Source organism: Sceloporus occidentalis, unplaced genomic scaffold, assembly GCF_023333645.1.
Source record: "Sceloporus occidentalis isolate IW3139 unplaced genomic scaffold, rSceOcc1.0.p SCAF_5, whole genome shotgun sequence".
Classification (NCBI taxonomy): domain Eukaryota; kingdom Metazoa; phylum Chordata; class Lepidosauria; order Squamata; family Phrynosomatidae; genus Sceloporus; species Sceloporus occidentalis.
The window spans coordinates 104,153,154-104,177,057 of NW_028316985.1; the positions used below are offsets into that span (position 1 = coordinate 104,153,154).

At 40.2% G+C, this 23,904-nt stretch overlaps 1 protein-coding gene across 5 annotated transcripts in view; it reads right to left on the reverse strand.

Annotated features, from left to right (window-relative positions):
• Nucleotides 1-23,904, reverse strand: part of PCLO (piccolo presynaptic cytomatrix protein) — a 288,390-nt gene that overhangs the window by 27,648 nt on the left and 236,838 nt on the right. For 2 of the 5 annotated variants that reach the window (XM_089525010.1, XM_089525004.1), the window contains 8 exons: nucleotides 23,110-23,136; nucleotides 20,357-20,450; nucleotides 18,147-18,218; nucleotides 14,017-14,197; nucleotides 10,052-10,246; nucleotides 8,684-8,866; nucleotides 4,150-4,303; nucleotides 3,195-3,262 (listed from right to left, as the gene is read on the reverse strand). In XM_089525010.1, the coding sequence (XP_089381136.1) occupies nucleotides 3,195-3,262; nucleotides 4,150-4,303; nucleotides 8,684-8,866; nucleotides 10,052-10,246; nucleotides 14,017-14,197; nucleotides 18,147-18,218; nucleotides 20,357-20,450; nucleotides 23,110-23,136 (974 nt within the window). The remainder of the gene's footprint in view (nucleotides 1-3,194; nucleotides 3,263-4,149; nucleotides 4,304-8,683; nucleotides 8,867-10,051; nucleotides 10,247-14,016; nucleotides 14,198-18,146; nucleotides 18,219-20,356; nucleotides 20,451-23,109; nucleotides 23,137-23,904) is intronic. The other 3 variants (XM_089525005.1, XM_089525003.1, XM_089525006.1) reach the window with 3 other exon arrangements.

Genomic DNA, 23,904 nt, shown 5'->3' on the forward strand with positions numbered 1-23,904 from the left:
TCACTGGAAAAGATGATAATGCTCAGCAAATTTTGGAAGGTTGTAAGAAAAGAGGAGGACTGCATTATAAATAGATTGAATCATTCAAGAAAGTCCCAGTCCTGAGTTTGCACAACCTGAGCAGGGCAGTTGATGACTGCATGTCTTGGAGGTATGTCATTCATAGGCTCACCATATGTGTAAACAACAACAAATATCATTGAATTTATGCCCCAAATAAAGTATCTATGTATAGTTATGTGAAAGGCCATATTTATGGGCAGTATGTCAAATATCTTTACATTTACCAACATGAGAGCTGATCCTGATCTGATGATAACACAAACCCTGCAACGGCTATGCTCTAAGTCATGTACAGTCCTAAAAAAGATAGACCACCTTTAAGAATGGAAGGAGTAGATTATTCTCCATGTTGTACTACATGTCAAATGCAGGAATAATAGTGTAAAGGATGGGTCCTTGACTCTAATATAAGTTTACGTGGATATGCAGGTGTACGCTTTTGTATGCAGCCTAATGTTATCTGTGTTTACTCAGACACATCAACTCTGGACACTGTAGACTATATTAATTTACTTTTACTCAAGCCTTCTGAGGTTGAGACAATAGGCTATACAGTTGTCATCTCCTGCTGTTCCAAAGGACATGGTATATTGATTTATAAAGCATCTAAAGGACTTTCAAGGGGTTTTGCAATCTCCAGCTTGCTACACTTTTCGACATGACTTTGAAAACTAAAAATAGAAATTCAATCCCCATTGTAGTTTTGTAGTGCTGTTGCAAGACTTCAAGATGGCCAGTTTGCTCTGCTAAGTCTTGGATCAATATCCATTTCCCTCACATCAACACTCATGTGGTTAGTCACTCTAATGCGGTATTGATTAAAATGATACTTATAGAATAAGCCATGATTTAAAAAGAAATTGGATCTTTTGTTATACATAAGATTAATTTTAGAGTCAGCGAATCATATAGATGACAATGTACCTTACCAGCCAGCCATTTAATGTACTTTACCAGCCGGCCAGAGAGAAGAATCTGAAATGGTATGCAGGATTATTTTTTGATGTGACTTGGACCTAGGCTTGAAAATGCCCCTAATATAAAAAACAGAGAGTCTGATTTTATAGTAGGTAATAGTATACAAAGTCAGTGCTCATTATTTCTCCACATACAGTGGTAAGTATTTCTGTTTCTTCCTCATTGACCAAAGCAATTGTGTTATGAAGAATTTATTCTGCAGAATTAAAATAAATCAGGTACAGCTCCAGGAATAACCATTCAATAACTGACACTGTTATGTACCATTAGGGTTGCCAGTTCAGGATTATCCTAGGCCCTGACTGCTCTCCCTTTGGTGCAGGAGAGGCTGCTCCATCCACAGGCTTCCTCCCAGGAGAGAAAGCCTGGGAACAGAAGAACAGAGGGGCAAATATATACTCTTCACATAATGGGTGACACCATAGTTAATGATGCCACTTCTCCCTGAGGTTTCTGGACCTAGGGATGACCTCTGGTGCTGTTGTTAAGTGTTACGTGCAGTATTAGTCACAGTGTTCACAGCTTGTAATTCACATGCACTCATGTGCACGCACATGCTCACACATATACACCAAATATATTTTCCTGTTTGGAAATTAAGAAAGAAAACATAGCTAAAAGTGATGTTCTCAGATCAAGTTGGAATGAATTTCCTTAGGGATAACCTCTGGTCTATTTGCCTTTAGCTAGAAAGTCATGGCAGAGTGGAGCAGAGCAGAGCAGAGGGTGAGCCCTGATACCACACTAACTGGGCGAAAAGAAAGTTAAGTTACTAAATATATAGACCCTTTGGAGAATTTTTGCAAACTGCAGGAATAAATCAATGAATTCCTACAAATTGTAGCATGTTCCAGCTGTACTAGCTGAGCTTAAGATTTGCACCCAGCCCTTTTCTCTTACCCAGAGCTGAGTGTATCAAAACTAGAGAATTTGGATTCTTGCCTCCTATTTGGAGGTGACCCACACAATTTGAGGCTCAAGAGATGGCAAGCCTGTACCATCTACTTTTTGCCTTCATGCTTGCAGGTGAAATAATGAAATATTGCATATGTTTCAAATGGTTACCATTTCATAATTGTACTCCTTTTGGGCTCCTATTTAAATGATTGAATAATGCTCCTACATGTACTAAAACATTAATAATAGTAACATTTCATAATTAGCATTATTATCACTCTTTGGATTATATACAAATTACGTATCACTATTACACACTAGTATTGCATAATTAAGAAACATTATTGGAGAGGGGAAGGTTGTGCAAATAGATTAGTGGGCCTGCTTCATACAAATAAGAGCTGGTGCAGTTTTCAATATTTCTGCAGGAACAAATGTATAGACCCAGTGGAGAAATGGCAAATATGTGAACATACAAACCTGAATTATACACTTGGCCTTGGGCTATCTATCTGAACTGGTAGTGGCTCCCCAAAATTACAGGCAAATATTTATTTCTAGCTTTGCAACTTGAGATCCTTTGTGCTGAATATGTTATGGAATGAAGCATATAAATCGTGTGCTCTGTTATTTTCTTATTTTAGAATCTTGAATCTCATGGGGCAAAAAATTGATTTATTCCCTCCTCATAACCCAGTGTGACCCTTGACAGATTGAAGCAGTGCTTTCTCTTATATGGGTAGTTGGTTGCCGTTGATTCCCATGGGGAAAAGGGATGCTGCATTTAGAATAATCTTGAAGTCAAGACAAAAACTGTCCAGGTCCTTAATACTATGTTATTCATCTTTCATGAGAAGAGACCTCAAAAGGGATGTTGATGCAGAAGACTGTCTTGAGCTATCATCCATCCCAGTAGCCATAATTCTTTCACTACTGTTACTTCCAGGAGCAACATCAATAAATTACCTTAGAGTAAATATGAAGAGCTTAGGTTTTAAAGTAGTTGATTTGGCATGGGTGCATCTTTCAAAAAAGTCAACATAATTCCTACAAACCTCTAACACAATGCTAGTCAAAATGGTAGTCTATGGACCTGTATCAGTCTATGATCCATGAACCAGCAGTTGAAACAGTTATAGCCATCAGGCACAAATATGACCCTGGTCCCTGACACACTGGGAATGACAGTCCCCAAATGAGAAACCTGAAGAAGCTCTGTCCTAGGACTCATTCCAACATCAAGATATTCACTTTACCTTCACCCTCTGTTAATCCTATTCCTGACTGCTTCACTGCTTCTTGTCCATTCTGGTTCATCTTTCCTCTGTGGAAAAATACAATTGAGCAGCTGTTAGCAAAGCCTCCCACTATCAGTGTTGCAAAAATACAGATACAGTGAAGAACAAAGACATTTTGCTACAAGAGGAAAATATGCAAGTGACAGGCTATTCACAAGGCGTGTGTGTGTGTCCGTGTGTATTTACTCCCTTGTTTTCTGACTGGAATGAGGTTTCATGACAGAATTTTAAAGGGTCAGTTTTCTCACCCAGGGGTGCACGAAGAACGTCATCATGGCATGCCCCGTGTAAACGGGCGTGTGCCAAGATGGTGCCCTGGAGGAGGAAGAAGGGCTTTGAGTGTGTAAATGCTCAGCCCTTCTTCACCCCTAGAACACAGTCAGGCTGGCACAAAGTGCCATTGATAGCTTTGTCTTCCATCATTTTCTCCAATCTCCAGTCATCTGGTTTGTTAGCCATTATAACATGGTATGAGAGATGGTTGAGAGAAAAGGCATGTGCTTGGTGAAAATCTCCCATAAGAGTGCTGTCATGAAAGGTATTTATTATTGTTGTTAGGATAATTCTTGTTGAATTTTTATTGGTTTTAGGGCTGCTTTAATATTGGGAATTAGGTACACAAATTCAAAACATAAATATGTACACAGATGTTGGCTGTAGTCCAATGCGTAACTAGCTGAAAGTAATATTCCATGTTTATATGGAAGGCTGAGAGCATAAATTTGTATGAGTAAGTGAGAATGGGATTGCAGTTTTCATTCAAGTGATGTTCACTTGAGCAAACAAGCACAGGATTAGATTGCTCATAAATATGTAGTAGCAGGAAAGGGAGGAAAATAATTAGAATGCCAAACTCTTTATTTTTTCCCTCAATGATTAGCAAGAGAATACTAAATAAAGTCAAAAGCCTTACATTCTTGGGATGGGAAACAAATTGTTGTCCCCTGTGGTGGTGGTGCTACTGCTACTTCCTTCACTATCCATGCTGTATCCACTGCCAAAGGTACTGGCCGATGAACCAGTAGAGGAGACTGAACTATCTCCGGGTCGGTGGTTGGTAGGCCTTGCTGTAGAGGGTCGGAATAATTGGTTAGCAAATAGGCCGTAATAGCACACATGCAAGCAATACTTAACAAGCAACCAGCTATTCATGACCTAGCACCTAAACAATTTCCACAAAACATTTTGCCTGTTGCTTCTATGCCCTGATTTTTCCCCCCTGATTTTGTCATGTGTGGGATAACTTGTCTAACATATATCATGAAGTTTTAGTTACAATGCCTCGTGTTTACTATTCTAACTTTATCAGAATTACTGGAAAACAAAGGCCATGTTCATCTGCCAGTCAGTGGCAAGATAGAATCAAGCCCTATTCATTTTAGCAAAACTGCTTTTGTGTTATATTATTGAACAGTTTTTTGAGAAATCATATACAGTGGGCCCTTCCCTTGCGTGGGGGATCTGTTCCTGATTCTCCCACATAAGGAGAATTCTGTGTATACCCGTGCCCCATTGAAAATAACGGTGTGTGTGCTCACGGTGCCATGTGTGCATCATATGTTTTATTGCTGTGAGACTTCAGTGTAAGCTTGAAGCCATGTATAGTGTGTCTGTGTACAGCGTGGGTACACTGTATAGTTATATATATAGAATATATACTCTGTGTGTGTGTGTGTGTGTGTGTGTGTGTGTGTAGTACAATTAAATAGTGTATTACATGCCACAGTTACAGCAGTGCCATGATACTACATTTATTGCCATGGCTCCAAAATATGGAATCCTGGGATTTGTGGTTTCAGGTACTCAGAATTATCTGCCAGAGAGCTTTGTTCTTCTCCTTTGGCTATTATTATTATTATTATTATTATTATTATTATTACCATTACTGGGACTGACAGAATGGCCTTTTCTGATGATCTCAGGTCCTGGGCTGGCTCATACAGCAACAGAGCTTCTTAGAGAATTTGCAGTGCCTTACCAAACTACAAATCCCAGGATTACATATTATGGAACCATGATAATTAATGTACTATCAAACTCATGTATCTGCATAGTGCAAAAACACTGAAAGGTCAGAAAAAAATGTCTTGTCAGTCAGTAGCACTTACAGCTATACAAGCAACATCTTTCTCAACTGTCTCTCAACTGCATTTATGACTATATTTCTCATCTCTTAGTTTAGAATTCAGATAATAATTTGGTTGCTGTTTTATTGTAAAGGTCTGTTTAAGGAAACAATCCCAACCCGAATTCTCGCTTCATGGGAAAATGCCATTTCTAATATCCAAAGATAATATGTGAACTCCTCTGACCACCTGTGTGCACCAAATGGATATATATTCATTAATTCATTCTTTTGATTCTTTTAATTCTAAACTCATTACCTTCTCCCATTGGGGCAAATAGAGAGAGATACTGAAAATGCAACATTGTAATGCCATAGAAAACAGGTTGTGTCAATGATGCACTTGATTGTCACATTTAGATATTTCAATAACACAATTCTCTAAGATAATACAGCACTATCAAAGACTAAAATGTCTTTATTTAGAGAAGATATTTAACCATGGTATGGTCCACTATGTTGTGCAAAGAATTAAAGGATTTAAATTTTTTTTGCACTAGTTTATATATTTCTGATGTCACCCAAAAAGTGTTGTGATTCTCCAAAGCAATGCCCTTCCACAAGCCTCAAAGATTCAGGTCACAGTTCAATACATTTGCCAAATGGGAGCCATTAGGTATAGGATTCTGAGCAATTTCATGAAATGGCATGTCAGGGTGGAAAGTAAGTATTGAAAGCAAGAGCACTGGAATGTGGCAGTAGTCTGGTAAAGCCAGAGCAAGGAGACAGCTAAAGATTACTGAGGCTCATAGACTGAACAGTGGGAAGGGAGAGTGTTTGAAAATTGTTTCCTTTTCTGGCATCTAAAAGATCTTCTTTTCCCCTTTGGGGAATTATATATAGAAAAGCTTGTAATAAAAAACCCTTAATGATCAGTACATTTATTAAAGTATGCTGCAAACCAATGACAGAATATGAAAGAGAGAGTCTGGTTGTTAAAAAAAATCGGTATGGGAAAGTAACACAGTAGTTCTTCCTGTGCTATCATCCTGGCTGGCCCAAAAACAGTAGAAAACAATAAAAATAAAAATAACCTCCCCCTCCACAAAATGCAGAATTTGAGAAAGAGAGGTGAGAAAACTGAAACATCTAAAATGCGAGGAAATGCACAATAAAGCAATTCCTCCATTTAACTAAAAGCATCATGGTTGTAACTCTAAGATGAGATGGTGTGATGCAGTAGATAAAGTAGATCTGGGTTGAAATCCTCATTCAGCCGTGAAGCTCAAATGGCCTTTGACAAGTCATTGTCACTCAGCCCAAACTACTTCACTGCTTTCTGTGCAAAACGCTGTGTAAAAAGCAAGTTATTGTACAAGACACAACACATGGGAATGTCAGAAAAATCTTGCAGGGGTTGCTCTCATCAATATATCAAAGCAGACTCCTCCCCCTTTTTAAACATTAGAAAATTTGCATTTCTTATACCCTGAGAGACAATATGTGATAACCCGTATACACTGTTCTATGTTCATTTGTGAAAGTGTACAGTTGTGGTTCCAGTAGATTGCAGAGCAGGGCTGAGATGAGAAACAAGGCCCTCTTAATGCCTGTGCTGAAAGACTACCTGCCTTTGGCCTTTCTTCAGCAGTGACTTGGTGACAGCTGTTCCACTGGGCTAAATGAACTGTTTTTCATCCTGGATGCTCATCCTGTTCCTTTCCTCCACATTCTGTTTTCATTGTGTGTTATGTCTTAAGTTATTCATATGAAACCACCATATGAAACAGTTGGAAGGAGGCATCCAGAGATGTGGAGCATGGTGTCATCAGTATGTGGGTTATATAAACATCAGTATGTCTATTTGAACTGGGAGTCGAGCTGCTGAAGTGATGAGCCTGTACCTGGATGCACTGATGGGCTAGTTGAGGGCTAATAAGATGAGGATGAATCCTGCCATTTCTTGTATTTAGAAATTGTCCTGGAAGGGGTAGCATCCCTTCTGAAGGAATGGCTGTTTAACGTAAGAATATTTCCCAGATCCAGCCAGTGATTGGTGTGCCAGTGGTGGAGAATTCTTGTTATGTCCAGTTGTGGTAGATCTGTCAACCTCAGCTGTTTTTAGACCAAGATAGGGTGGCTCCAGTAGTCTATGAAGTAATAACCTCTTGACTGGATTTCTCCAGTACAGTCTATGTAGGGCTGTGCTTGAAGATTGTTTGGAAGCTGCAACCCGTGCAGCTACATTGCACTGCTACATTGCTTTTTGGGTCAGCAGGGATGGAATATATTACTCGGAAATTAAGAAGGCTCCGTTATTTGAAGGTGGGCCTCTAAGATCAATTTAACATTTGAGCTTTGCTCTATAAAGGCCTATATGACCGAGGACACTGGTACTTCAAGGAATGTTTCCTCTGATATATTCCTCCTGTGCCACAAACAGATAAATATTAGTAGAGAACAATGGCTCTCTGTGGTTGCCCTCATTATATGGTACTCAATGGTGGCTGGTATTTTCCATGTTAGTGGGGGCAGTGAATCTACTTCAGGTTTTAGCACACACTTTAAAGGGGCAATCTGAGGTGTTTAACATGCCTCTACTATCTCTTGATATTATGACAGTCTTCAGAATAGAGTTTACATGAATCTGGTATATCAAATGGTTATCTGATCATCCTTATGACCTTCCATTGTATCTATCTAGCATGTCTGAAATGGCTCACAGAGAGATGAATACTACCTTTCTCTACGTTTTATCCACTGAATAGAAATCTCTATCCTGAGCTTCCAAAGAACAATTTTCTTTTAAGCCATACCTCCATACCTATGCTAAAGACAAAGGTGCTTTCTGAGACAAATACAATACTGTCCTGAGTGATGACAGCCTTTTTAGCCTTTTGTGTTACATGACCACCATTTCTTCTTTTTCTTCCCCTGCTGTGAACTTCCACTATCCCTGAACTGGATTTTTGACACATGAGAACACAATAAATATGCAAATGATAACAAGAATGAAAACAACAATAATAATGTTGCATCCAAGTTGAAACTCTAGTGTGCCACGATAGGCTTTAATCATACAAAAATGGCTCAGTCATACTTAAGCAGATCAGGTTCAATGTATGCCACTTAGTAGATGATGTGAGCACAGTTAATCCAATTTCTGAGAGATGATATTACTTCCCTGTACAAAATGCCCTGTATCAAACAGCCTTTCAAAATGGGGTTGGCACACTAGCAGTAATATTGGGAAAGGATTTGTCAACCAAACTGAATATTGCAGTGCAGACTGAAGAAATCATTTCAGTGTGTAATGCATTAGCAGACATGGCAAGAAGGCATTTGGTTAAGGCTGACTTCTTGGCCATGTCTTTCTGCTCACCTCCTTCAGGCTTGACCGGTCCATCAGACATCACTTTTCTGAGGGCTAGTTGACTTTGGTCTTTGTTGTCACTGGCTGGTGGAGGCAGATTGTCAGACTGAGTTCTTTGAATTGGGAGGACTCCTGCTATGCTGTGTCTGTGCTGCTTCCTTGCATGATTAGACTGACCGCTTTTATGTGCTGCTGTGGCAGTGTGGGTGAAATGGAAACCCAGAATATGTATCCTCAGATGGAACCAGCTTAAATGTTAGTCATGCAAACAGAAGTGGGGGAATTTTCTTTTCTGTACTTAAGTAGGTACGTGTCTTTGAACACCAAAGAGACATCACATGCACAGCATTAAAGGGTAATTAAACTGGCTGTTTCTTTTTTAATTAAAAGAAAAGGATGAAGATGACAGAGGGGATTTTATCTCCCACTTTCTGCATTTTGCAATGGGGACTGTATGGTATACCAAATAATCATGAAGACAAACACAATGATGTCACAGTTGGATTATATCAATTTGCCAGTGACTAAGACCTCAACCTGTAATTCCATGAGAGGTTTACACATGGTGCTTTGTGAAAGAGCTATAATTTTTTAAACTTCAAAGTGGCCTAACAAATTTTTTTTTTTAAAACCATCACATCCAACCTTGACATACTGTAGACCCCAAGAGAGATAATGATATGGTTGTTAACTTTAGCAATATCTAATTTTCTCAGTAGCAATCTGTATTTTATTGTTTGTCAGTTCAACAATAATGCTGTTGGCTTAAGAAAGCACCTCATAGTTGTTGATTTGAAAAAAACCTTCCTCAAAATGTAGAAATATTTACCACGACAAAACTTACCTATTTCCAATAAAATCTTATGTGCCCCAAATGACACTGATACTTAATACATCTTTCTCATTTGCTTCCTAATGTTTGTACATACTTTCATTAATAAGCTGTGAACCTTACAGGGAGGGTGGAAATCAGGTGTATGATATTTAGATTTTGGTTGAGGTATTTAGTGTGGCACTAAAGCAAAAACAACAACAACAAACAAACAAAACCAGCAAAAAATTCCCACAAGTTGTGCAAAGTCATGGAATACTGAACAAATGGAGACAGTAATAGAGAAACAGCCAGTTTCATTGCATTCTCTGTAAATAAAAAAGGGATATCTAAATAGAAGGAATATATTGCATTTATATGTATTCACACGAAGATACACGGAGAGAACATTGAACAGGTGGAACACACGGTGTGCTCAAAGCAGAAAGAAAAGGCCAGCAGGGAAGGGAGAGGGAAGAGTTTGGGGTGAGGGTGGGGTAAAAAGGAGGGAGGCAACAGATGAACATTAAGCTGCCATGCTGAGGAATTTTATTTGCGTCTTTTACTTGGTTGAAGGCGGAGCTGCTGGACAGCTGCTTCAGCAGCAGCGATGGCTGCCCCAGCGTCTTCAAGGTGGGTTTGAGTGACGCTGGTTTTGCTTTGGCTGCGAGATGGTCCATGAGAGCGCAGGTGTCCTTCGGAGGAAGACTTGGAGCTTCCTGGACTGCTGTGGGACTTCTCAATAGTGGGCACCTGCATGTCTGGCAGTTGAAAGAAAAGATAAAGCCTGGGAATCAGAATTGGTTTTATTACTGTTCTTTACCAACATTATGATCTTTATCATCTGCCCCAGGGCCACAAAATGACGATAGCTATTTTTTGATAGCCCTTTCAAACCTTAACACTCTGCATGTACCTTCTGAAAGTTGCTTAATAATCTTGAAAGGGAGGTAAGTATACTCCTGAATACTTGGGAATGGGATGCTCAGTTTCCGGAAGAGTACTTTTCTTAAAACTATTTAGTGATTTCCTGACACAGGTGAAAATTAACATAGAATTCATTAATTCTTTTAGCCTGGAGTTGAGACCCCAACACATTTTCTAGTCTTCCTTGATGTAGCAGGTCCATTCAAGATGACAGAGGCTGACTCTGTTTCTGTCAAAATGGCAGAAGCTGACATGCTGACTGTCATAATGGAAAACCAGGCCTGATGAGTCCACCAGGGTGCTATCCAATTTACCTCCACCTCCTCCATCCTTATTTTTCTTAACACCTTGACAGCACCACTGGAAAAGAGGCATAACACAACACCCTGGGACAAGTTACCATGACAGCATCAAAAATCAAATCTCGATTCAAACTGAGGCAGTTTGTGATTCTCCTGAAAGGTGAAAAGATCCACTCATGGAGTACCAAACATTTGTACTATCCTTTGAAATACCAAAGAATTTAGAACCCGTTCCCAAAGTTCCAGGCTCTCATTGCTTAACCAAATGGCCTGACTATTTAGACTGAATCCACACCAGCAAAATAATCTGGACCCAATGCACAGTATTTTGCCTCACTGACTCATAAAAACCTGGACTCAAATTGTATTTCTGGGCACACTTTCCCCCACTTCCCAGCATGCATAAACCTATCAGGCAATAGCCTTTTAAATTTTTCTATCAATCTTACTACTTTGCAGTTTCACTGGGTGACTCTCCCATTCAATCCTTTCTCCCACCCTTTGCACCCAGTTGGTAGCGAAGAAACATTATATGTCTCCTGACACAGGCAGCCTTGAGGAAAAGGTAAAAGAAAATAAACTTTCTTTCCTCATTTCCCTTTCTTCTCCAAATCCTTAATTGAATTAGGATGGGTGTCTACAGGAAAAAAAAATCTTCTCAGTGTAATGTTTGCCTGGTGTTGCTTCTCCTGCCCTATCTATGCCCTTGTCACCCATTCCAAGTGCTTCTGATAGCCAGAACTTTTCATAAGCAGAGAAAGCAACCCCTGGTCTTTGATGTGAGATGGAAACAAACATTTGAATTGAATCCTGTAGTGAAACAGAACCTGGAAAGAGAAGAATGAATGAATGAATGAATGAATGCCCACCCAGGATAAATAGTTTTTCTTGGAAACTGCAGAGTAAGAAGTGAGTTTTTCTAAATTGCATGAAAGCCTAAGAAAAGTGCCTTCAGTGTGAATAGTAATACATTGGAATCAAACAGCATTGGAACTGAGATTGATATGGATTTCTTTTTGTCCTTAATCTCAATCAACACCTCATCCAAGGCTTCACAAATAAAATGGAATCCTCAAAAAGACATGTAGTTAAATTACTTTTGGATTTGTTATCAGGATTCCATTTTTTTTAGCCAAAGCTGATGCCTAGCACTGATATCATCTGCCATAGCTCATGAAGCAAATTGACTAGAATCAAGACTAGTGTCTGCCAGAGAAGCAGATGCCTTTACCAATTTATTGACCTCCTGTCAGAGCTTAGCTTCTCTCTTGGGAAGCAGAGACTGTAAGTCATAGCCCAACAAATAGTGGCTGTGGTGAACAGGGAGCTTGCCAAAGCAACTCTGATGGCAAGAGCAGCAGGGGCTGCATGTGACCTGCGTAAAAAGTTGTCCAGCCTCATAAGCTCTGGTCTCTTAAGCATCAATAAGAGGCAGCTTCAATTTCTTCATCACTTTAGTAGGCAACGAATTCAAGCAGTTAGCAAAAGCTGTAGCCACCCTTACCAGAGCAGGATGAGCCCATTCCCCTTCCACAGCCTCTGCAAGCACTTCATGGAAGAATATAACTGAATCCTCTTGCTTAGCCATAGGCCTGATTTCTGGAACACTTTTGACATTGTTATAGGCAGCTTCCAGCTTATGCGGAAGCCACCGGGAGAATGGGTGAATGGCATTGGCCCCCGTGGCACGACACGCACAAGCCCTATTATATCTAATGGGACTTGAGTATACACACTTTTTGCCTTATATGTGTGTGTGTGTGGGGGGGGGGGAGGGTTCCAGAATGGATCCCCCCCATAAGGTAAGGGTGGATTGTACCAGAAATCTTGATGCTAGAAACCAACCCCAAGATTTTCCCACCTTTGAAAGAAGGATAGGATATTGTTCCAATTGAAGCAAATGGGGAGAAACATGCTCAGGAAGATAATCCCCTCCTTTAGGCATAACTCTCCTTCCCCCTTGTCCAAAGTCTCTGGAGAGACAGAAGACTCCTCACCTACCTTCACACATTCCCTTCTATTTTCCTGAGAAGAGGATGAAGAATCTGAAGAATGATGCTTTCTTGAATGTTTTTCATGTTTCTTGTCACTAGAGTGTTGGAGAGCTCTTGTATCTTTTTTGTGCCTTTCCTTATGACATTCAGCACACCCACCATCTTGGGCAGTTGTCCCACAACTGCGCCTGATAGCTCTCTAGCATGGTTAACCAGTGCACAGGTTCCAGCTGCCTCCATTGCATGAACGGGAACTGGATTATGTCTCCCAATAAGTGTGCACACCTTGAAGATCCTTTGACTATGTGCAATTAATCACCAATTCCTCATTAGAGGATAGCTTGGGATGGTGATCCATAACTATTAAGCTGAAACTGACCCCATTAGGTGGTACATCTCAAAACAAATAAAAGTCTTTTGACCCACAAACCAGAGAAATTCTCATCAGAAACCAACCCCCAAGAAAACCAAAGTTGTCAAAGTGTGAAAAGCCCTGTCCTGATTCAAGCTGAGGCAGAATGGAATTGGGAAGATTGAATTGGCTCATAAGGATGACTGAACGATCAGAAGCCCTACCTGTGAAGCACAAGGAAGAAGCCAGACTTCCGCCTGAAGGATGGCTTCCTCACATTGCAGGAAAAACACTGCATCTTTCCTTGTTTCCTTTGTATCATTTATGCTGACATCTTGTTCAGGATTTATGATGTACTATGCTAGATTTTTGACCTCATAAACTTTGGCATTTACATTTATATCATAGCACTATTTCCACAATTGCAAATGTTCCCTAAAATTCACCTTAAAAGTCAGACAGCTGCACCAACTAAAATAATTCTGTGACACTGGTGAGAGGGGTACTAAAGGATGACATGAGCTGCGGTACCAGTTATGACATGACTGGGGTCCCTGTCACTACCCATCACACCATAGCTCACTGACACTACTTGTCACACCATAGCTCACTAGGGGAAAGGGGTTGGATGTCCTTCAGTGCCCATTCCACCAGTGCTGCAAAACTCCCTCAGTTGAGTGGCTGTCTGGTTTTTAAAGTGTATAATTTTGGCCTTAATTTAATAATATGACAAGATATGTTATACTATGTTATTGTCCTCCCACACTTAAACATAACTGGCTATCAAAGACAAAAAGGAGGAATAATACACTACAAGATAATGTCATATTTCCTGGTATGAAAATTTTCAAGGAAGAGAAGAAAAGAGACACGAAATGGAAGTTGTTTGTGCTCTTCATGAAGAGACACATATACAATGTACATAACACATTCTCAAAAACAAAATAATTGCATACCCTTTGATGGGTCAGGGAAAATTCCATGGCTTCTGCTTTTGATGACAGATGGTTTTGGTGACTGCTGACTGCTCTGACTAGAATGGGATTTCCCATGGTCAATACTTTCACTCTGTTCTTTTAGAGTATACCACCTGGGAGTATTGTCCAGCTGAGAAGAACTAGACAGTTCAATTAAGACCTATGTGATGACACAGAAAGCAAATGAGTTAATAAATGTCAAGTGGCATGAGAAGTCTGATCCTGATCTGACTCATGTGCACTTTCTCAGGGGTTTCTTAAAACAAGCTCTGATAAATACATTGTGTTTGCTGTACAATGAAAAGACAATTTTATGGGGTGGGGGGAAGAAAGAGCCTAAATCCAATTGTTAGTCTCAACCAGAAGAGAACCATTGCATCAATGATAGTATGCTGTCAACACTTACGTAGGTTTGTAGATTCACTGTATCTACTCTGGTTGGAACTAACAATTGGATTTAAGCCTAGGCTGATAGCTAAAATAATTTTTTTGTTTCCAATTCCCCTAGCACTGATTTTGGAGACAAACTGTACCAGTATCTTGATTTATGTGGCCATGATTTTTATTAGAGTTATTGCTGCATCATTAGCATACATGGCTCCTTGAAGCAAAGGACTTTATCACACACAGGCAAATTGAGGGAAAAGTGGTTAAATCTTGTGCAGAAACTGGATTTAAAAGTCTGCAAAACACCTGCAAAAGATATATAAGAGAAAGGTGGGTTTTGAAGAGTATTTCAATGGAACAAGAGATTATTGGACTAAGACTCCAGGAGACCAGTGTTCAAATCCCCGCTGAGCATGGAAACCCACTGGATGAACTTGGATAAGTCACTCTTGTAGCTTCAGAGGAAGTCAATGACAATGTCCTGCTGGAGAAGTCTTGCCAAAAAACTAGGAGACGGTTGTTGGAGTTTACTTGATGTCATATAACAAATGCACCAGCAAATATGAACGTTGGCCATGCTTGATTTTGTGGCCTCTGTTCCCCTCCTCAAGTTAGTGAAAAAAGGAGAACATCTGTTCCTAAAAGTGGCAATGAACAGTGACTCTTTTACACCAAGCCTCCCTGCTTTGTTTTGCTCCCAAGAAGGATTTTTTGAAAAATCAAAATGGAAGTGAACTTCTGATCACTTCCAGTTTTGGTTTGGGGGTCTTATGGCAGGCAGCAGGTGCATGGGAGAGGAAAATTGTCCTCTGGATAGCAGGAGCCTTCCTACAACAATGACTGTGGGAGGGAAGGAAAGGGCAGTAGAAGGCCATGTAAGGGCTTGCACTAGAACTATGTAGAAAGTCAGGAAAGAACCCTGGAGTCCCGTATGCCTTTATTCAGTAGCAAGTTCCATTAATTTCAGTGAAGCTTATTCTCATGTACATGAATATAGGACTGCAGTCTAGAGGATTGCCCATTTGAAAATGTCTGGCTTTTTTTCCAAACCATTCATCTTTTTAAGGAGTGCTTTTTAAAAAAGTAATCATCATCCCCAGAAAGCCTTTCTTTTTTTGATGGTTATCTTCTCTTTCTGACTAACAGTTTTGGTTTCCAATTGTCCAGCATACAAGTTATTGGTTGAATCGTGTAGCTTCTTTGATAATCAAGTTTATATTGTGTTTCTTATGTCTTACAGTCTTTTTAAGAAAGAATTTTTGAGCACTGTTCCACAGTAGCAGTAACATTTAGAAATAAAATATAGGCAGCTCTTTATTATTGTAATTGGGTTTGCAGTTTCTTCAGCCTGATGGCAATTCCTGATTATTAATTAATTAAAAGAGACTGGGAATATGGGTATTTTCTGAAAGAATAGTTCAAGCATTTTAAGTGGTCCAGCATATGCTAGATATTTATGCTTTGTTACCACATTACTTTATTATACTGCTGAACTGTATTTTTATTCTCTCTTAAGTTTTGTTTGAATGATCAGAAAATGCTGGCATGCACATGTGAATCTTGGATTTTGAATTTTGATTTTAACAATAAGTGGACTGTGATTGGCTTGGTAAAGGGCTTAAACTGGATATACAATGCCAAAAAGGCTCAATCACGTGCAAAATATATTGTGCTTGCACCAAGCACCATCCGTGGTTTGAGTGTCTGTGGACAACAAGCCCCGGCTTCCCGAATGGCACACACCCAGCAGCAAAAGCGAGCAGGAGTGTGTGCTCATTGAGAAGAATGGGACTTAAGGTCCTGGTTTTTTAAAAAAACTATTCATGGGGGGGGGGGAGAGATCTGAAAAAGATCCCAGACGGATAGCAAGGGTGCACTGTATTAACTACTGTATTTTCTGGCGTATAAGACTACTTTTTAACCCAGGAAAATCTTCTCAAAAGTCGGGGGTCATCTTATACACCAGGTGTTGTCTTATAGGGCTGGTGCTGAAACTTCTGAACTGGACTGGAGAATATGCGGTCGCCACATATGGTGGGGGGAGCTCAAAAGCGGCCGTGGCCACATCCCTGCCATATGCCGTGACCGTATGAAAGCAGCAAGGGTGGTGCTTTACAAGTACGGTAGAAAAAAATCCATTCACCAGGATATATGGAAATAAGTGACTTAACACGGTCCCAATGATGAGGTGAGGGGGCGCCTCACCGGAAAGGTGTAAGTGAAGGGCAGAGCAAGCTTCAGGCATCCGGGACGCCCAGGGTATGGAAAAAAGAGTCGTGTTTGCACTACTGCTCTGATAGTCTTGGAGACAGGGAGGGCTAGGCAGGCAGGGAGAGCTGACCAATCCAAGCAAGCTTTGTATACAACAAGTTTTCCTGCTAAGTACCTGCATGTCATAAGCATTTGAATTAAAATTACCATATTGAAATCAAATCTGATGTTTTTTTAAATTTTTTATTTGGGGTGCGTTGGAAGAGGGGTAGTCTTATACAGCAAGTATAATAATAATAATATTAATAATATTTATTCATTTGTAACCCGCTTTTCCAACAATATGATCAAAGCGGCGTACAACCATGGCATAAAACATAGCAATAAAAATTATTAAAACAGCGTTAAAAACAGCATAAAAAACAACAACAAGGGCCAGAGATAAAGGGGAATTGGAAATAAATAAATCCAGGATCGTCAATAAAAGGCTAGGGATAAGATGGTTTCACGGTGGAAAGGCCTGGGAAAAGAAAAACGTCTTCAAGCTCTTTTTAAAAAGAGCTAGGGATGTGGCGCAACGGAGCTCGTCTTGGAGGTTATTCCAAGTTTTAGGGGCCACGATGGAAAAAGCCCTCTGTGAAGTCCTCGCATAGCGTGATGTAGGGACCTCCAACAATTTCATCCCTGTTGACCAAAGTGTGCAGGGTGGATTGTATGGGAAGAGGCGGTCTTCCAAGTACCCTGGGCCCAAGCCATTTAGGGCTTTATAGGTTAATACCAACACCTTGTATTGGGCCCGGAAGCGAATAGTCAGCCAATGAAGATCTTTCAAAATAGGTGTTATATGATCAGACCTGGAAGCACCAGCAACCAGTCTTGATGCCATATATCCCAAACTCTATATTTTAAGTGGAAAAGTTGAGGGTTGTCTTATACGCCCAGTTGTCTTATACGCCAGAAAATATGGTGATGTTGAGTATAATGCATAATTTGTGCTGCCTGGCGTACAAGCATCATCTGCTACTGTATTCTACCCAGTCAGGACTCATTTTCATTAAGATAATAATTTCACTAACCCATGTTAGTGTCATGCAAATTTGTGAATTTGGTTCTGAATGTGGAATTATGACCCAAACCTTGCTAGTTCAGGCATTCCACTTGATTGCCTGCAGAAACTATGGTTTGCGAATCTACTCTAAACCAGAATTTCAACCCCTCATTTGCTAGTCAATCATAGGCTGTATTCAGTCTGTTTGGGTACCATACCAAACTGTAATTAAACCACTTTAACCATAGTTTGGTATGATGTATGAACTAAACCAGACAGAGCACCATTATCCACAATGACATAGAAAGTAGAAATCCTAGAGACATTGCTGCTGATCACATTAAATCCCCCTAGCTTTCTTATATTTGGAAATATCAGAATTTCTCATCTGGATGAAAAATGAATTATGTGAGTACCATACTGGATGATGGAAAGCAAGTGAGGAAAAACAAAGGAAACTCACCTCACCAAGGAAGTCATTCGAGGAAGATCTATCATAGTCCCAGACAGTAACTTCAAGAGTTTTCTTCTTCAGCTGCAGTTAAAATTTAAAAGATAATTAAGTGCAATTCCCATCATGAGTTTGATGTCCAGTCCATAAAATATGTTCTACTTATTCCCACCTGACTGCCCCTAGCACTTTTTCAATATGACAGCCATGCTATTATTGTCCTGATATCAACCTTGGGCTTGGAAAATTTATTTCAAGTACGGCTGATATTTGATATCAAGACAGATGAGTTCAGCCTAGGTTGTGTGGTACTTGGAGGAGTTATTCTGCCAAGCTTGGCTGTGTTTTGAAATACTGAGTCCACACTGTGACTTTTAAAAAGTTGATATCATCTATCTGTTTTCCTCCAATGCTCAGCACCAGTGAGTAGGTTTTACTGCATTCACAGTAATGGATGGCTGAGTGAGTTTAAGGGAATACATCAAATACTTCTTTCCAGATTTTCCTTCCGCTTTAAGTTTGAGGATATCATATTGCCACCTCCTAGGCTGCTCAGATTATTCAGAAGTCCAGTGTGAACCCGCACAAATTTTTGCATTATGTTGCACTTGTCATAAGAATGAATGTGATAATTTGATCATGTTCCCCATGTTGCTTCATGAACAGACTTCAACATACCAGACTATATACTTAAGAATCCGAACCAAACAAAAACCTTGCCGTCTTGTATATTGTCACCCCCTTCTTCATAATTTAACCTTGAAAAAATAAAATGATAGCTCTATACAGTATATCAGTCCCAAGACAAGTGAAATATCATTCCTTTGGATCCTTAAATATAACCAATCATTCCCCCTCAAACAGGAAGCTAGCACAAACTCTCAGCACTCCTTCTCTGGCACACTGGTCAGTTGAAAAGTACCCCAAAATTAAGATTACTTTTGTATCTATTGCTTTACTTTGGGAAAGACGGCCCTCCATTTGCCACAGGATTGTCTTTGATATGGGGAAATAGCTGTGGCACTCTATAAAGCTGCTGGAGGAGTATTGAAGCTTTCAGAAAATCAGTAGTTTTGCAATTGTAAAGTCAAAGGCTTTCATGGCTGGCATCCATGGGTTTTTGTGGGTTTTTCGGGCTATGTGGCCATGTTCTAGAAGATTTTCTTCCTGACGTTTCACCAGCATCTGTGGCTGGCATCTTCAGAGAATGCTTTGCCTGGAAAAATTGGGTGTGTATATATATTGTGTGAGCCTGGGAATGTGTATTTGCATGTGTATTGTTCTGTGCTGATGGCTGGCCTCAGGCTGGAAGGCTAATGCAAAAAAGGATTAGTGTCTGCTAATTGGTGATCATTATCTGCTGGGAAAGCCCCTGACTCTGAATGGTTTCCCATTTGCATTTGCTGAGTCCTTATTTTGCTGTTCCTCAGGACTGGTAGCCAAATTTTGATCACTTTAAGAGTTTCGGAGCTCCTTCCTGGTCTGCGGAAAGGGCGGCCTAGGTGCCCTGCCACGGATTGAGGACGTCACGTCTGCGCCGCCCCATCTAGAGGCGGCGTGGCCGTGACGTCCTCACGGCGGCGGCCATATGGAAGGGCCGCCGCCGTTTAGTGCGTGACGGGCACGCACTAGGGTTAGGGCGGTGCGGAAGCACCGCCCTTTTGTAACCCTAGTGCGTGCTCATCACGCACTAAAGTGCCGGTATGTAACCAGCCAATGGAATCTTCCTATGGAGATCCTGTTTTCATTGTTGCAGCAATTAAAAACCTGATCTAAAACAATATGCCCATTTTCCACCAAAATATTAATGAAGGTTTTCCTAGATGTCCACTTTCACTATAGATCCTTTGTTCCCATACCTGTTAGGACAGCATTCCCCTCTAGCTATGTAGATAAATCTGGGATACCATAGGTGTCACTAGTAGGTCTGTTCCCTCCTTAGATCAGTGCTATTTGCCTATAGTGTACTTATGGGAAGGAAAATCCAAAAGGCTCTCCTAAGCACAATGTTGCACTTCCTTGGATGGAAAGTGTTCCCTTCCTTTCCCTCTCAGATTTCAGAAGATACCTCTTCTGACTCCTCTGGCAAAGTGCATCAGGTGGGGAAGGTAGACTAGCAAATAGAGTTTTAGAGATGTAAGCCATTATTACAGAACATTCACATTCTTGAACTGCTCCAGAGTTTGGTCATTTGCTATGAAAAATTGCTTATAGCTACCCACCTGCTCCATGGAGATATTTTTATAAATAACTGTCTGGTTCCATTCAGGATTCAAGCTTTTTTGCACATACTTTGTCCTCCTCTTGTTCTCAACACTGAAGTGGAACAAAGGAAAAGAATTTGTAATTATTTTTACTTGTCTCCATCTGTTCCAATGTAGAAATAATTTCAATGCATCTGATAAAATCTGTCAGGTCAGCACAGAATAATGACAGCGGTTCAGATCCAATGCAAATGATATATCACCTGTTGAATATTTTCCCAATTCAGTCTTTAAAAAATTAAATGTATGCATCCCCAACCTCACTGCTAAGAAAGTTCCCCACCATCAGCCTCCAAATGACAATCACCAAAATATCTCAGTTGCATTTACAAATTGCTTGTGCCTGTTTACATAGCAATTCCCATTATAGGAATGAATGGTGATGTATTGGTTTTCTTTTAAAAACTTCCTTCCAGCTATCAAGCTGAGGAGAGTTTAATCTACCATATTATTTTCTAGTCTTTAATCATAGAAGAGTCATCCTGGAAAAACATGAAAGAGAAGCTCTGGTACAAGTGATATCTTGTTAATGATAGAAACACTAATTTAATATTGATCCTTTAGAGCATGCTTGCAAGCTGAGCACTGCTGTTCTTTCTGTAGGGCATTTTAGAGGTTTTGGTGTATTATCAGATTTGAATTGCATTTTACGGTGGCCTGTGTTTTCCAAAGGCTGAATAGAGGATATGGATCTGTTTGCCACCACAAAATACTGATACGAGGCCGTACCTCATGTTCAAACACCACCTAATTTTAATTACATAGCATTCAGTAAGAGTATTTTACTATGATAAAATTAAGGTAAGAAAACATCAAACACTGATGAAATTACTGGAACTCAAATAGATAAAGCTTGTGTTCAGTTCTTCTTTTTTCTTTTCTTTTCTTTCTTCTTTTTTTTTTTTGTATCAGTCATATTTTAGAAGCAGTTTTAAGATATTGGTCTAAATCCAATTGTTAGTCCCATTAAATCTATGAGAAATTAGTAAATCAATAGTTATGTAAGTACTATTCCCCTCCAATAGGTTTACTCCTACTATTAATAGCTGTATTTAATCAATTCTCTTTTGCAGAATTTTGTTTTTAGGACTATCTTTTTGAGCAGTGCTGGGTTAGATGGAAACATTAGTCCCCCAGGAGACTTTCCAGTGCTGGAACAACACTCAGAAATTTATATATATATATATATATATATATATATATATATATATATATATTTTCCATGTTCACCCAAACATCATCTAGTGCAGCGGTTCTCAACCTTTGTTGAGACACAACCCCCATTGCAGCCCGGCGGTCTCCCTGATTATTTGGGAGGACAGGAAGGGGTGGGACTTCCAGCGCCTACAAACCCCAGCAATCTTTGCGGCTGGAAGTCCCACCCCTTCCCAGTCTCCCAACCAATTAGGGAGGCCGCCAGCTAGAAGAAGGGGTGGGATTTCTGGCCGCAAAGGCTGCTGGAAGTGCCTCCACCTCCTCTTCCTCACCCCTCAGCCCTGTCCCCATCCCTGTGTGATGCCGGCACCGGTGCCGGCATCTCTCAGAAAGGGAGGAGGAGGAGGAGGCAGCTCAGCCCCAGCCCCTTCCCTGCATGATGCTGGCGCCGGCATCGCTCAGGGAAAGGGCAGAGGAGGCGGCGGCCCCGGCCCCTTCCCCACGTGGTGCCGGCGCCAGCATCGCTCGAGGAAAGGGAAGAGGAGACGGCAGCCCTGGCCCCGGTCCCTTCCCTGTGCAGCGCCAGCACCGGCATCACTTTAGGAATGGGAGGAGGAGGCAGCCCAACCTGGTGACCCCCAAGAAAGGGTCGATTGACCTCCAAAGGGGCTGCAACCCCCAGGTTGGGAACCCCATATCTAGTGGGTCAATGGGGCATTTTGTTTGCCCCTCTTGGACCATTTTAGACCCAGGACAGGCCTTTTAACAAGAAGAAGTGAACTTGTTTTAAAAAACAAAAAACATCTCAGGTATGTGAGAAGAAACCTATAGATATGACAAACATTCCTCTAGAGGTTTTTGCTCATTCTCAGGGAATCTAGGTAATAATTTCTTCATAATGTCCTTTCTTAATTTTTTTTAGTAAAATCATGACAGAAGTTCACCTTTTTTTCATCACACCAAAACAAAACACAAAACAAAACAAAACCTAAACACAATACTACTTTAAAAAAACAAATAAATCCAATAATATGAAAATGATCTGAAAAACCTAATTTCCCCCTTTATCACCCACACTTCAAAAAAGCTAAACCTAACATAAAATAAATCATACTAAGCTAAACAAAATAACTACTTATAACAACCTGACTAAAATTGACTTTGCACCCTCTTATCCCAGGAAATTCAAAGCAAAATACAGTGAATTTCTCTAATATACTTTTCTATTGCAAACCCACTTCTGTTCTAGTATTCCAAACATCTAAAAAGCTAATCCCAGTCTGTGACCGTAACCTTTTCTTGTTTGATTTTTAATCTTGTATGCTTCATTTAAAATGTAATAAATATTATAAACAGAAAGGAAGAAAGGGCCATCACCGACAGACCTTGAAATAACAGCCTGTTGGCTATCTCTTGCCCTTCTAAAAAACAGATACTGAAATCACTTCGAAAATATAGTTTTGTCAGCTTCTTCACAGGTAATTGAAATGTTTATGATACAACGATATATTTCATGCATATTTCAGATAATCAACTGAAAGAATTTTTTACTCTACCTTGCATTCTGGACAACCATGACTTGGCTGCAAGGATCCAACAATGCATTGAATAATGATGGTGAAACAGAGGAAGCAGGACAAGAGATGATTAAGAAAAAGAAGAGATTTAAAATGATTCACACAAACAATACATTATTAATATTAACAGCAGAATTTTAAGAAACAGAAGCATTAAATAGACTTAGCAGTTCAACATGGGAAGGTTCTCTGAAATAGCTTTCACCCATCTAAGCCCCAATTCAGATATACAGATGGCCGACACTTTCTCCTCCTTTAGCCATACAAGGAGGATTTTAAAAAAGTTTTGTTTGTGATCTGGAATAAGATGCAGTTTCATGTTCAAACACTGCAACCTACAATTTATTCAAATCACAGGCCAGAATCCAACGCTGTACATCCAGTGGATCCAATGTTGCACAATGGTCAGCACAGTTGGGAAGAAAGTGTTTCCTCCCTTTTATTGTTGCTCCCTTAGGCCCTTAGTAGGATACCCTCCTTCTCTCCTCTTCATAGATTTTCATGCTGCTGAAAAATCTGTCTGTGGAGTTTCCCAGGTCTTCCAAACAGATCCTGAGGACATATTAGGGCTGCAGGGGCAGCTGCCCTCTGCCTTGCCTGCTGATAAATCTTCTTCCATCATCAGAAATCCACCTATTAGGCTTGGTGACAATGCAAAGAGCAGTATCTTGAACCATATTTTGATCCTGGTTTTATGGAACAATGGAACAATATAAGTCACTCTAGCCATAAGTCACTATGCCCTCCCTTCATGTCTGAAGTCAAAAAGAAAGA